At 40.9% G+C, this 14,569-nt stretch overlaps 1 protein-coding gene across 4 annotated transcripts; it reads right to left on the bottom strand.

The window, feature by feature from the left end:
* Positions 1–958: 958 nt before the first annotated feature.
* On the bottom strand, positions 959–13,436 carry LOC135488497 (testis-expressed protein 11-like). 4 transcript variants are annotated; one of them, XM_064773129.1, is made up of 24 exons: positions 13,341–13,436; positions 12,779–12,873; positions 12,228–12,364; positions 11,981–12,065; positions 11,486–11,599; positions 11,100–11,149; positions 10,070–10,198; positions 9,446–9,760; positions 9,226–9,307; positions 8,928–9,009; positions 8,457–8,694; positions 8,046–8,289; positions 7,693–7,793; positions 7,290–7,426; positions 6,966–7,003; positions 6,531–6,644; positions 6,341–6,411; positions 5,815–5,931; positions 5,308–5,395; positions 4,815–4,964; positions 4,458–4,566; positions 3,135–3,329; positions 2,604–2,697; positions 959–1,403 (listed from the first exon to the last, which is right to left on the bottom strand). In XM_064773129.1, the coding sequence occupies exons 2-24, from the start codon at positions 12,813–12,815 to the stop codon at positions 1,332–1,334; spliced, it is 2,799 nt and encodes a 932-aa protein (XP_064629199.1). In that variant the 5' UTR covers positions 12,816–12,873; positions 13,341–13,436; the 3' UTR covers positions 959–1,331. The 4 variants fall into 4 exon arrangements, with proteins under 4 accessions (XP_064629199.1, XP_064629197.1, XP_064629198.1 ...); XM_064773127.1 differs by having other exon boundaries at positions 13,286–13,436; XM_064773128.1 differs by having other exon boundaries at positions 13,217–13,436.
* Positions 13,437–14,569: the final 1,133 nt, after the last annotated feature.

Here is a 14,569-nt window from a genome sequence, read left to right on the forward strand (position 1 = left end):
AGTAGTTTGGGACACATGCAATAGTCTTCAGGTCACATCCTACCGCCACAGCAGAATACATTAGTAGTTTGGGACACATGCAATAGTCTTCAGGCAACATCCTGTGCCAAAGCAGAATATTAGTAGTTTGGGACACATGCAATAGTCTTCAGGTCACATCCTACCGCCAAAGCAGAATATTAGTAGTTTGGGACACATGCAATAGTCTTCAGGTCACATCCTACCGCCAAAGCAGAATATTAGTAGTTTGGGACACATGTATATGCAATTGTCTTCAGGTCACATCCTACCACCACAGCAGAATATATTAGTAGTTTGGGACACATGCAATAGTCTTCAGGTCACATCCTACCGCCAAAGCAGAATATTAGTAGTTTGGGACACATGTATATGCAATTGTCTTCAGGTCACATCCTACCGCCACAGCAGAATATATTAGTAGTTTGGGACACATGCAATAGTCTTCAGGTCACATCCTACCGCCAAAGCAGAATATTAGTAGTTTGGGACACATGCAATAGTCTTCAGGTCACATCCTACCACCAAAGCAGAATATTAGTAGTTTGGGACACATGCAATAGTCTTCAGGTCACATCCTACCAACACAGGAGAATATTAGTAGCTTGGGACACATGGAATAGTCTTCAGATCACATCCTATCGTCACAGCAGAATAGTAATAGTTAGGGATACATGGAATAGTCAACAGGTCACATCCTATCGCCACAGCAGAATAGTAATAACATGGAATAGTCTTCAGGTCACATCCTACTTCCACAGCAGAATCTTAATAGTTTTGCACACATCCTCCAGTTTTTGCTTTATAGGTCACAAGAAGGGCTCAATGAGGACATGAACATGCATGCGGGAAATGATATGGGGGGGGGGGGGGCTAGCCCAACCACTCATACGTTGAAATCGAGGCATATTTCCAAAACAGGCACTCAAAATTACAAGGATTTTTTTACAAAATTGCAACTTTATTCAAATAAAACCACTCAACAATCAGTGTAAAAAATCAGTGTGAAAAATAATGATTTTATATAATAAAACAGAACGAGATGAAATAAATCCAACATCATGAGATTCAAGTCTCGGTCATCCACTTATAAATCTAAGCTTCATCAGCCATTCAATGATTATGTGACTGGTCCAAATGACATTTTAAAGGGAGGCTATCAACAGGAGCTAGTGAGTCAGATTGGCGGCCTTCAAGTGACTTGTATGCATAATTAGGCGACTTTTTTCCCCCGAATGACCCAATGCAGTGTTGCTGACCATGGCCAGTCAAATCTGCATGATCTTCCAGATATGGTTTCACAGTCTACAAGTTCACTCCTCAAAACGGCCCTTCGCTTTCCCAGAGTCTATTCTTGCAAGCACCTCGGCATACACTGTAGTCATCTGAAAGCAAAGTAACATATTGAAAACAAAGCTTTTTGTCTCATGCAAAGGACTTGGCAATGAAAACAAAATGAAGAGATATGCCTAAGGACATGTCGAGTCCACTTCGAATATTGAACCAATGATTTATTTTGCTGAGAAGTCTAACACCTTTCTGTGTCTCCGACAATTCTTTCCCTTTGACTGACCTATAGAAGGATGCAGAAGACCTGACAAGCTATAAGAACAAGATGGTTGAGACATATTTTGGTGAGGGTCATCTTAGAATTCATACCACTACTAAAACTTAATCCAGAAGTATTAAGGTAGCAGGAAGGGTTGGGCGTTTGTGGTTTCTGAGTCTGAGGGGGTTGGTGTCTGTTAACTGTGCTTTAAGAGAGACTAGGCATGGCGCCAGTCTCTCTTAAAGCACAGTCAACAGGCATTTGGTGTCAGTATTTGGGTAAGTACAGAATCAAGGCAGCTCAGAGAGCAATGATTGAACGATGCTGTGGACAAGTCCAAGGATACTGCATCAGTCACGACCAACTTCTCATCAGAAAGCGTCACCACCAGCATATTCAATGTTCAGTTCCAACCTGTACCAGTCCAATGCACGCCTGTCAGCTTAGCGCGATATGGAACATTCTTCCGAAACTCAAGCGAGGGAGGTCTGCTCATTAGCGTATCTTGCGCACTGCTCCTTCTGGTCAAACATCGTAGTGAAATCGTAATGGAAAACGTCTGGCTTTGCACCAGACGTTGAGACTACCGGTAATAAGTGAAGAACTAATAGGTAAAGAACTTCTACTTGCGCGAGACTGCTGTGATAAAATTATCATTGCAGAGACTCCGGTGACGTACACATATATTTTTTACGATCAAAAATGCCCTCAAAAGACGACATGCAATGATTATTTTATTGATATTTCCTACTATATACCTTCCAATTATCACTTTATACAAATAGATCGGCGTTAGGTCGCATGCTTTTCTTTCCTGGTGACATTATAAAGCAAAATAGTTGCATCCCCGTAAATGCGCTATAAGTCCAATAATAAGTAACGGTGACCCGTTATAAATGTTTCGCCAGCTTCGCTTTTTTGCCGCTACGCGGCGCTTTGGGCCCTTGCGTCAAGATTCACTGATTAGATCACTTATTTGATTACTTTATACAAAGCTTTTTCATTCTACATTTTGTAGCATATTGGTTGTACTTACCTGCGTTTCATAGCCCAACTTCATTGACGTCAGATGCTTCAATAGTCCCATACTAAGGCTGCACCATCTTTCCGCATCAGTGAATTTTCCTGCACTGGAAAGGAGACACAAGCCTTCTATAATGGCAATATCAAATCGGCAGGTGTTCAGGCAAAATGCAAAATAGCTTGTTTTGATGCCAAATCCCTGTTCAGGGATCCTTTCCTGACCTCCAGACCTTTGGGAATTCACTTCCAAATGTGATACACAATCAGGATTTCAGGTAGACTAATAGATATAGACCTATTTTGGGACAGAAGACAACCAACAGATTTAGGAATGAAATCCTTCCCGATTCTAAATTGTCTGACTAGCAGGGGTATAATCAGTGGCTGGTAGATAAGGAACAATTTGTACAATGGTCCTTGAATCTAGCAGAACTGAAGCCAAAAGAGTACTCATGCATTCTGTTGTTAATCTTATCAAATTCACTAAGGCTTAGGTGTTTCTAAGCTCTCTAAGCTTTCTCTGAATCTTCCAAAGAAGGCCTACCTGTAGAGATGAATACCACAGTTCCAAGCCTTTGTCATCAACCACAGTACCTCCATCTCCGGGTACTCCTGCCTAGCTTTGTTAGATATCAAGTCCTGGACCTCCACAAAGTAGGAGTAGGCTTCCTCTATACTATTAGGGTCAACGGAGAGGCCACATTGGAGGGACAACTGTATGAGACTGTGGAAGATTTTACTGAAAATTAAGAATGTAACAATCAGTATATGTTGTTACATTTATTGCGGTTTTCATTCCTAGTTAGCTGGGAGAGACTAGGTTGTGCAATTGTCCTCTCTAGCAGAGTGTGATGTTACATGTACTAGTGCAGGTTTTAATCCTTCAGAGTTAGTTGGGAGAGACTAGGTTGTGCAATTGTCCTCTCTAGCAGAGTGTGATGTTACATGTACTAGTGCAGGTTTTAATCCTTCAGAGTTAGTTGGGAGCAACTAGGTTGTGCAATTGTCCTCTCTAACAGAGTATGACGTTACATGTACTAGTGCAGGTTTTAATCCTTCAGTTTTTTGGGAGAGACTAGGTTGTGCAATTGTCCTCTCTAACAGAGTATGATGTTACATGTACTAGTGCAGGTTTTTATCCTTCAGAGTTAGTTGGGAGAGACTAGGTTGTGCAATTGTCCTCTCTAACAGAGTGTGATGTTACATGTACTAGTGCAGGTTTTTAAAATCCTTCAGTTAGTTGGGAGAGACTAGGTTGCGCAATTGTCCTCTCTAACAGAGTGTAATGTTACATGTACTAGTGCAGGTTTTAACCCTTCAGAGTTAGTTGGGAGGGAGTAGGTTGTGCAATTGTCCTCTCTAACAGAGTGTAATGTTACATGTACTAGTGCAGGTTTTAACCCTTCAGAGTTAGTTGGGAGAGACTAGGTTGTGCAATTGTCCTCTCTAACAGAGTGTGATGTTTCATGTACTGGTGCAGGTTTTAATCCTTCAGAGTTAGTTGGGAGAGACTAGGTTGTGCAATTGTCCTCTCTAACAGAGTAGGATGTTACATGTACTAGTGCAGGTTTTTAAAATCCTTCAGAGTTAGTTGGGAGAGAGTAGGTTGTGCAATTGTCCTCTCTAACAGAGTGTGATGTTACATGTACTGGTGCAGGTTTTAATCCTTCAGAGTTAGTTGGGAGAGACTAGGTTGTGCAATTGTCCTCTCTAACAGAGTGTGATGTTACATGTACTGGTGCAGGTTTTAATCCTTCAGAGTTAGTTGGGAGGGAGTAGGTTGTGCAATTGTCCTCTCTAACAGAGTATGATGTTTCATGTACTGTGGTTTACCTTCCTTTATAGTGCAAAAATGCTCGATTTTTACCTTAATTTGTTGTAGTTAATTGGATCAGATTGGATATGCTTCTTTACGGCAACTTTTAGGGCTCGGATGCTGATACTTCTGTTCTCTGATGGCGGCTCCATGGATAAAGCTGAGAGGCAAGAATCAGTGTTAAACCACACTCAGTGCTGATCCTGGGTGATGATTGCCAATCACTTAAGGAAACTTCCATCAAGTTTCAAATAAGACAAAATTCAAAACTGCCCAGTTCAAGATTGTTGCTAATTGTGGAGCTCCTTTATGTGGACAGTAGTTTTACTAGTCCACAGCAGCTACTTGAGAAGGGAGACGTACTGTCATAGGGAATAATTTTTGCTTGAAGAAGGCACATCAACTGACCTGCTATAGTTTCAAACGTCTTTGAGTCAGAATTAGGAAGAGCCAGTGCCTTCGCCAGGACAGTGTCCAAGTCTTCCTCTCCGAGGCCAGCCTTGGCTTCAAACTCGTACAGGATGAGGAGCACAGCTGTAGAATCTTTACTTTTGGTGCCTGAAAAAATTAATTCTAAAATTGATTAGAACCACACTTTCTCAAACCAGACAACAGCATATCTAGGACAGAAGTCACCTAATAACAACCAAAGGCAACCTTTGCGTACATTTACTCTGACCAATGATGATAGAATCTTTCTCAGGATGACTCGAGACTGTGTTCGTGTTATCCAAATGTGTAAATCGTGAAATGTTTGCAAAGATAAAAGTTGGCAAATTAGCTCATTTTCAATTGGTGGCCTCAGGCAGACTAAATATCCCTTTTGCTGCCAAAATTAAATGGTTGATGTATTACAGTTGAAAGGTTCACACTCAAGCCATTAAAGGCAACAAGTATATACCTGTATCTCGTATTCTGTTTTCAGTTATCTTATCACAAATGTCACGGCAATCCTGGATATAATCCAAAACCATTTTCAAGGACACCCTCTGCAAAAACAAGCAACTCAAAGATAATAAATTTTGAAGAATTACGATATAGTCTGGCTTTCTGGAATGAACAACTTTATCACCAAGCTTCTTCCGACATGTACAAGTACACCTTCTTAACATGTATAAGGGACGGTTATTTTGGTTCTAAATGGGTAATTTCTATCCAATTAGACCTCTCTAATCAGGTCACCTTGGTATTCAGGACAGCATCTGTCAGTACCAAGGGTGTCCTTATCAGAGTTTCCAATGTAATTTCAAAGAAGGGCTTTGATGTGTGACTGGCCATTGGATATTTAGTATGAAGACTGCAAGCAACACTTGTTTCTCCAAAACTTCAATAACTTGGCCAAAATGAGACGAAGACATGCAGTGAGATGATGCAGACAAATCATCATTCACATTTATCCTTTTATTACCTTCTCAGCAAGGTCCTTGGTCTCTCGTGCCATCTGAAGACCAGCAGCTGCAGCCATCAACATACATGTTTTCTGCCTGACCAAGTTGGCCATGTCAATTATACAAAGCTGTCCAAACTGAAAAGAAATACAACAAGGACATGTATACATCTGAAATTTACAATATGAATGGCAGTCTTGGAAAACCGGTAGCTGGAAATCATGCAGCCCTGTATTGTTTGTAAAGCCACAAGTTTGCAAATTGACATTTTTTTACTTGGCAGTAGACAAATTTCCATATTTGCTACCAATTTTTTTGCTTTATAAATGCATTAGAGTTCTCAGTTGCAGAGTTAGGGGTAATGCATTTGGTGCCCTTTTGGTGGGGCTGTGCCATTCCCTTTGCCTGGGGCTTCATTGTTTGAGACTGCATAGAGAGAAGTAGCACCAACAGTAGAAATAGAACAGACTTGGCCACCACGAAATCGCAAAAATGTTTAGTCATCCTGTAGCATTCATTAATTTCATGCTTGATTATATAAATTACCTTTGAGCACAGCAGGAAGAGATCGTGCATGTCACTACTGGAATCGTTGCATTGTAGGGACAAGTTCCATGCTGGAAAAGAAACCATAACAATATGAAATTATGAAGTGAAATTTGCCAATTTTTGAAAGAACGGTCTACCGTGGGCCCGTTAACTACCACAAAAGTCTCTTCAGAGAGAAAGTGCTCACCGATTTTCATAAACCACGTGGCTTCACTATTTAGCATTGTCCTTGTGTCACCCTCTACTTCCTTCATATTTCCCAACTGGATTTTCTGGTTCAGGTCATCTAACTTGGAATAGGCTAGAAGCGAAAGACGGTGGATAAAAAATTATATGGAACTGAGAGATGAGCATCAACTGTTAGTGTTATTTTTGACGTGGCAATGCGATGAGATGCGACCAGCTTAATTGGCTTGTGTGACCGTTGTGAAGGCTCAAAAATTTTCGCTTGATCTCTTAAACCGTGTGAGGTGTTGGAACTCATTTTATCAACTGTTAGTGTTAGCTATCTATAGGATGCAGGAGACAGGAGATGTTTAGCACAGAGAAGTGATTACGTATTTAAACAGATTGAAAAATTCTTATTTGATGCAATTACTGATAACACCAACATGACAACTACCTGTTTTGAGATAGGAGATAACAGCAGTCACATCTTTCCTGAAATACAGAGGGTTGGTAGAAACGTGGGATAGAAAGTATCTTCAGGAGTTCTAAGAGTTAAGGTAAACTACAAGATATATAAGGGTGCAGTCCAAAATGCTACTCTAAATTACCTCAGGGTTCTCCACTATGCTTTATGCCCAGGTGCGGCACCCAGATAGGCTCATTTGTTCAATTTCAGCATGATGCTTTCCAAATGATGTCGCCGTGGAAAAACAAGTGGCAGAAACTATGGTCACAATCCGTTACCTTGTATACGGAAACAGATTTAGTGATCTTTTACCTATTTTTGTCTTCCTTTGCCAAGAAGGATAACCGCAGTCTGGTGAGGCATCGGAGGGCTGTCATCACCTGTTGAATGTGAGACGAATGGGCAACAAGACTTTCTAAGGCACGCACGGCGATGTTTTGATTACTTTTCTGAAAAGGATAACGTCTGGTAATATAATGAAATTGAGGTGTTTGTATGCAATGATTATAACTCGGTCAAAAGAAGGGCTATAAATGTTTAAATCAAAGGCATGCGAAAAATTACGCTCAATATCCCCGCAATTGACTGAGAAACATAACGTTGATATGTGTGTGGTCAGTAATGCTGCATTTGTCAGTCAATTGCGGGGATATTGACCTCTTAATTTCACATGCCTGCGATTAAATGGGAACAAATTAGGGTTAAGGTTTCTCACCTCAAATGATATTTGAGCAGCAAGGCAAATCAGTCCTTGGACGGCATCCATGTCTTTCATAGCAGAGATCTCTTCTGACATCTTCACCAGTGCCTCAATAGCTGGAAAGAATCACCACTGAGTTAACAAAATGATGGAGGGATAAACAAAGAAAGAATATCGCTATACGAAGTCACAAGCCCCTGAATTAAGACAAATGATAACGCTTCTAATTGTTATGGTACATTAGAACCTCTCTATTGAGGTAACCCTTGGGGAGGACTAGTTCTGTTCTTAATAGGATCTTGGGATCTTAGGACAGTTAAAAACCTCCTCTCTTTATAAAACGTCTAAAGTCAAACCAGCAGCCTAACCTTTCTCATCATTCCCTTGCAGAAGCGCCACCTTGAATGTCAGAAAACTCGTAAACGGTGACTTGCTTTCACAAATTTCAGCCTCGTCCATTGCTGACTTCGCTTTCTCGTAATTCTGCATGCCGATGTAGCAGGAGGCTCTATTCCGATGGAGTTTGGAGACATTCTTGTCATTCCTCTCATTGGGTCCAAAGAGACTGAGTGAGAAGTTATACCACTCAAGCGAGGCTGGAAAATCTTTGCTCTGAAAATACAAAAAGATTCAAAAATTCAAAAAGAATTTTAAGAATGACACATACATTACAGTGAACTCTCCAAGGAAGAATGGGGATATAAAGACTTTTCTCCCTATAAGATGAGAGGGGGAGGCCATGTATTTGGAGTAGGATTGACTGTGGATTCACCACTCACCTCAAATGCGACAGCAGCCTGTTCCCAAATCATCACATGAAACGTCTTCCTGACACCCATATCCAGAGGCTGACCCGTGTGATGGTCCTGGATACACTCCTCAACCAGCATCTTAGCCTCTTCTGTCTCTCTCTCCAGCAGCAGCATCTCGAGATGCTGGGCGTAGATCTTACCAAGCTCTGGAGTGTGTTTATATCTTTGTTCTAACTGTTTGAAACCATCCACCGCAAGACTGGGCCTGAAATGCCACATTTGAAGAAAGTTGTACTACCTACATCACCTGTGGGAGCATCTGGGGATGCTTGGCATAGATCTTTCACCAAGCTTTAGAGTGTCTTTATTGTATCTTTGTTCTGTTAAAAATTGTCCACGACAAGGCCAGGCCTGAAGAATGTCTCTACATAGTTGGTCTGTTTCTATAGAAATGCAGTGCATGGTTTAAACTTCACATTTTTTTCCATCAGAACTTACTTCTTATGTTGGATCAATAATTTGATTGCATTCAAACCCAATTCAATGCTGAGATCAACATGCCGGTAGACGTCTTCTAAAGCTGTAAAATAAGAGGAGACATGAAGTCCCATTACATGCACTGGACCACTACTTCTGTCTTAGTTAGATTCTGCCAGATACCAACACTATTAAATCAGTGACACGCTAGGCCTACCAACTTTATAAACCAACAGACAACAATAATATCCCATTTTACACAAACTGATAGATTTATCTCAAAATATTTCAGTAATTGAAAAAGTTCAATCATACCAACCTGATTTCAATCTGTCATCCTGAGTCTCACCCAGGAGGAGTATTTTCACCTTCAGATACAGACCAGCAGGGTGCAAGTGTTCCTAAAAGATAAACATTAAAAAATATTAGAGCGACGGAACATCCTACAGTTACTGAGACTTGAGTTGACCCTTTGTTCCAGGTGAAACGCATGACTGGTTAGTGCCCAAACAAACTTCTTCGAAATCGTCCATACTCACCGCATTTGCCAGTCCTACAGCATTCAATGCTTTCTGCCAGTACTGCTCAGCATCCCAGTCCAAGTAAGCATTAGCCAGTAACCTCAATGTCCTTGCCTGATTCTTCCCTCCTACAGATGTCTGGTCTTTGCCCGTCTGAAAGCTTTCTCTCAGCCAAGTGATGCTGTGTTCATACTGTTCTCTCCTGTAGCAATCCACACCAAAGTTGTACGCCAACATTGAAAGAAATCCACCCTCCTTTGGAAGTACATGGAGCATCTCCTTGGCAGTTTTTATCAGGTTGAGGGCTTCCTCTTGCTGTCCCTGAGCACAACTCTAAACAACATTATCAAGAATGAAATAGAATGACCAAGGACTTGGAGTTTTGCCTTTATAACACACACTACTGTGTAGCCACTGTGGTGAGAAAAGTTTCTGTATAAATGAACAAGCTCTTGCTGGCTGGTGGATCAGGTACCAGTCGGATATACGGTACTCAGGTTGTAACATTAACTGAGAAGCTCATCTGAGTTCTTAACTGAAACTTTTTAGGACAGACCAGGGTTAAAGTGCGACTGATAACCTTTACTCTAGTAAATATCCAAATATAAATCCCAAACATCTGTCCCTTTTTTCAGTACTCACTGCTTCAGCTCTGTAGGCCAACACCTTGAACATATCTTTTTCAACTTCTAGTTTTCGCTTTTTGTTGGCAGAAGTTTCTCCTCCACCTCCAATCCTGTCAACCAGCAACTTTCGTAATTTCTCAAGACACTGAAAACATTTACGACAATTTCTGATACTTCATTCGCCTTGCACATGGATGTGTTATTCTCCAGGGAGGACATCCTGCAAGATGGACTGAGCATTTTTTATGTGGCACTAGTACAGTTAGGTGCCAATACAATCCTGGGTTCTCCCCGGGATCGAATCCTGGCCCTACTGCATGGTAGCCAGCAGTGCTAACCACTAGGTGAGGCTGCTCTATTTGTGACAGAAAACACTGCTGTTTACAACCAGAAATTCGTGACTTAGTGAACCTCCTCATCATAAAGTCACCATCAATACTTGACTTGCCAAACTCAGAAATGCAGCGCCACTCGCGGACAAAGATAGAACAACTCGACATTTTTTTCACCGGTTTTCGCTGCACATGCGTACCAGCCGTCATCTTTCGCGGTGACGGACGAGAAAAACAACTGTTCTACACGCAGTGAAAGCAAATTCACACAGGTAAACTGGTTATAACTGTGGTACGTCTGTTTCTTAACACGTAATAGTTATCAGATTGCTAAATTATCTTAAATCATGAGCCTTAAAGAACTTTTTGAACTCTCAAAAACTTACACAAAACAAGTTCAGATTGCCGCCATTATTAGTTTCCGGATGGCTGGTACGCATGCGCAGCGAAAACCGGTGAAAAAAATGTCGAGTTGTTCTATCTTTGTCCGCGAGTGGCGCTGCATTTCTGAGTTTGGCAAGTCAAGTATTCATTTCATATGATTGTTTACAGTAAGGGTGGTTCAAAATCAGGGTGATCAGGAGTCAACGAGTTCACTCTTTTCAGACAAGACATTGAGGTTATTGAGACAAATAGCACTTCTTCATTGGCAAGCACCAAGTGCTCAAAAACTCTCACATGTTTGGACGCGTCGAGACAGCCCATGTGGCTTACCTCAGTTGCCAGCAGCAATGAGCTCTCAGCCATCCCTGGATTATCGCAATCTGAAAAAGATCAGGATGATGTCAGACATAGGATTTATAAGCAAGTGTAGACGACAAAATCTTATCTGGCATGTCATAAAAAATATATATTCTGGCCTTATATAATTTTGATGTCATGTACACGCCATAGCAACTGACATCTTTATTTGGTTATTTGCATATAGAACCCAGTCACTGCTCGGAGATGGAGAAAGGCTGCTGTCACCTAGCTAAATTGAGGACCTGGCCAAGGAAAGGGTTAGCTGGAGGAAGTTTGTGGCCACCAACTGCGCAGTTGCCTGTTGATGATGGTGATGATGGAGATGAAACAATATTTACAACGACAAAATCACATACCTAGCCAAGCTCGTCCCGTTTTAACTGCCATCAGGATCTGCTTCTTGTAGACATTCTCGTCAGCATCTTCAGCAGTTTCGGATATGAACACAAGATGACACGCAATGTACCTCACTAAAAGAGCACTAACAATTCAAGCATTTAATTTCACTTTTTTGGTTTGGTGCTCTGTTTTTTGGTCTGGTGGTCTGGGGTTTTTTATCTTGTAGTAAAAAGAGACAACTGATTTTGGTCCAGTGGCCCACCAGTCTAATGAGCAGTGGAGAACACTGTTCACCTAAAACATGTTTAAAAACATCTTGGTGTGTCTCTATGAGGACTGAGTCAAAGAACATTGCACCATAGAAAATTCATCCCGCATTGTTTACTTTCATCATCCTGACGACAGCTGCCCAAGGGAAGGACAAGATAAGACTTATTCAAGTCGTGGGCCAAATTCATATAATTGAGAGATATTTCAAGTATCAACCCATCGCACAAATGAATATGACTTACATCTGGCATTGGTGTGAGCGGAGTACAACCCTTGGGTCTTCCTCGCAACAGCCAAGTTCCATAATGAGACAGCACTGGATTCTAACTGAAGAGAAAGGCAAAAGAGATCCTGATGTTATTGACAAGTAGGATACAGGGAGGGGGTGCAGGTTGTACATTTTCCATTTGTCAAATTTTTAAGTGTTTAAAAACAACTTATCTACCAGTACCATCATCATCAAATCTGACGACATTGTTTCTAACCTACCAGAGCTCTGTCACTTTTGTTTTCTGGTTTATTAATCGTGGCAGGTTGGACTTTCTCAACAAGTTGTAACATGCTCTCCAGGACTTCATCTGTCTTGTCTTTGCCAATATCATTCTGGTGGATTTCTTTAATCAAATCTAAATGTAAAGAGTTAGAATGAAAGTTAAGAACCGTGGATCTCATCCTAAGAAATGGGCCTTCCTGGTTTACTTTATAATGCTTAGGGCCTACTTACTTGTTACTTGTTATATAAATCCTCCTCTTGGGTAGGAGAACCCCCGTTCGGGGTGTTGACGTTAACGGTTCCTTCTTGTCTGCTAGCTTCTATGTTTTTCAATTGATTCATTGCTATTGTTTGGTTTTTGGTTCTGTCTTACAGTTTACAATGCATTATTGGCTAAGAAAATTAACTCGAAACGAACACAATAAGTGCAAAATCCTCTACTGAAAGACACCAGACAGTTACTTGATTCTTAAATTAAATCAAAATTCTAATAAGCCTGTAGCAATTCCCTGACTTAGAGAACAATATGTATATAAATATAACTTACTTTGTAGTTGTGCAGAATATGATGCTATGGACGCCATGGTTCACTGGTTGAATCTGTTATCTACATCCAATCTCAATGATAAGAAGAAACGACTTCTGAAAAAAGCAATTAGAGAATGAAATGGGTGGGGGGGGGGGGGGGGGCAGGGCTTTCCTACTACTACTATAAGCTGGGGTGCCAACAAGCTATATTGAACGAGGGGGGGGGCACCAGGCTGCCCCTGACCCTGCAGCTTATCACATTTTTTAAAAGTTCATTCACTCAGACTGGTCATATCGGGGTCATCATGTGAATGCACAGAGATGATCCATAGTTGGATTGGACGTTTTGACTCAAAAATTTCTGCAAATCAGTCAGTGGCCAATGTACGGTCCCAATGTACACATTTCCCAGAGCACAAGAAAGGAAAGAGAATCAGAATGGGCGTGGCCCACGCACTGGCATGCATCCTCCTCCTCAGGCTCCAGCATCTCTTCTGAAGAAGGTGGAAGTCTGCGGGGTTCATACCTTTTTTAACACCAGATTTTGCGTACTACAGTTATAAATTTATGTTATAACTCACACCAAACAATTCAAGTTTCATTGTAACCTCAATAAAATGAAATCAAGATGTAAGTATGCAGCAGATTCGACGTTTTTATCAAGCATCGTCTGCATGAAATTTTCCGACGTTGTATATTTTCGTTGTTTGTGTTTTAGAACATTTGTCTGTTTCCATTTGAACCGCGATTTATATGGTGCCACTGATACTGCCACCTAATGTTAAAAAATGTACCTAAACGTCTAAAGTAAGACAGTTTGGTCATCTCATCCACAGTTGCAGTAGACTCCCTTGGCAGCCCATTTGATCTCCTTATGTCACCGGTCAACTGCATCCGGAGTGTATAGTTGCAGTATCTATCCCATGGGAAAAATGTGTCTCATTTTCACATGGTAAATCCCACAATTCACCATGGTGATCTATCAGCACTTCACCATGGTAAATTGGGACGGTGAAACATTCACCATGGTGAGCATGGTAAACTCCGATTTCAGGAGTAAACGAATATGTTGTTCAACAACATATTTGTTGATATGTTGATCAATGAACTGATCAACAACTTGTTGATCAGTTCATTGATCAACTTGTTGATAATACAATAACCTGATCTGGGTCAAAGATGTCACAATCACATGAAGGACAATAGTAGTGACAGAACAATAAAGACTAACAAAGCAAATAGATCAAGGTCACTTAATAATAGAGTACTATGATTGTTTTTCACAGAAAAAATAAAGCACTTCATTTTGATTGTCGATCAGACCACAATACTATTTGTTATCTTGACCTGTCCATAAGGTTCTGAACTTTTCGATATTTTCCATGCCACCAGTGGATACTCCAAGGGCAGTCCATTTTGGCAACCTATTTATCCTGTCTTATCAGGTGAGGAACAAAGCCTGTCCCACTGCCTCTGGAGTGTACTACAAGATGGATCAAGTTTGTTTATGAACTGTAAAATAATTTCATTTGTAAAGTTGTCATTTGAAAAGGTTTCTTGATCATAATACATAACCAAGGTTCTACCCCAAATTGACAGATTGGGTCATTTCGAAGGGGATTCCATGCTTCTTTTTTAGATCTGCTTAAATGATTTTGGTTGCAGATTTCTTGCATCTTTCTAGAGGCTTTTGTCAAAATATCATGTCCAGATTTCACAGACTGGGACAGGCTGTTTAAAACACTGCTGGCTGCCATGCAATAGGACCTAGCCTAGGTTCAATCCCAGGAAAGAACTCAAGGTTGTATTT

The sequence above is a fragment of the Lineus longissimus genome, chromosome 5 (genome assembly GCF_910592395.1).
Source record: "Lineus longissimus chromosome 5, tnLinLong1.2, whole genome shotgun sequence".
Classification (NCBI taxonomy): Eukaryota; Metazoa; Nemertea; class Pilidiophora; order Heteronemertea; family Lineidae; genus Lineus; species Lineus longissimus.

Excerpts from the sequence above, each read along its gene's own strand:
- LOC135488497 (XM_064773129.1), bottom strand. The coding sequence starts at position 12,815 with ATGGCGTCCATAGCATCATATTCTGCACAACTACAAA. Across the intron at positions 6,412-6,530 it reads CACGTGGTTTATGAAAATCG|CATGGAACTTGTCCCTACAA; the intron begins GTGAGCACTTTC and ends TTTCTTTTCCAG. Across the intron at positions 2,698-3,134 it reads TGTGGTATTCATCTCTACAG|TGCAGGAAAATTCACTGATG; the intron begins GTAGGCCTTCTT and ends TCTCCTTTCCAG.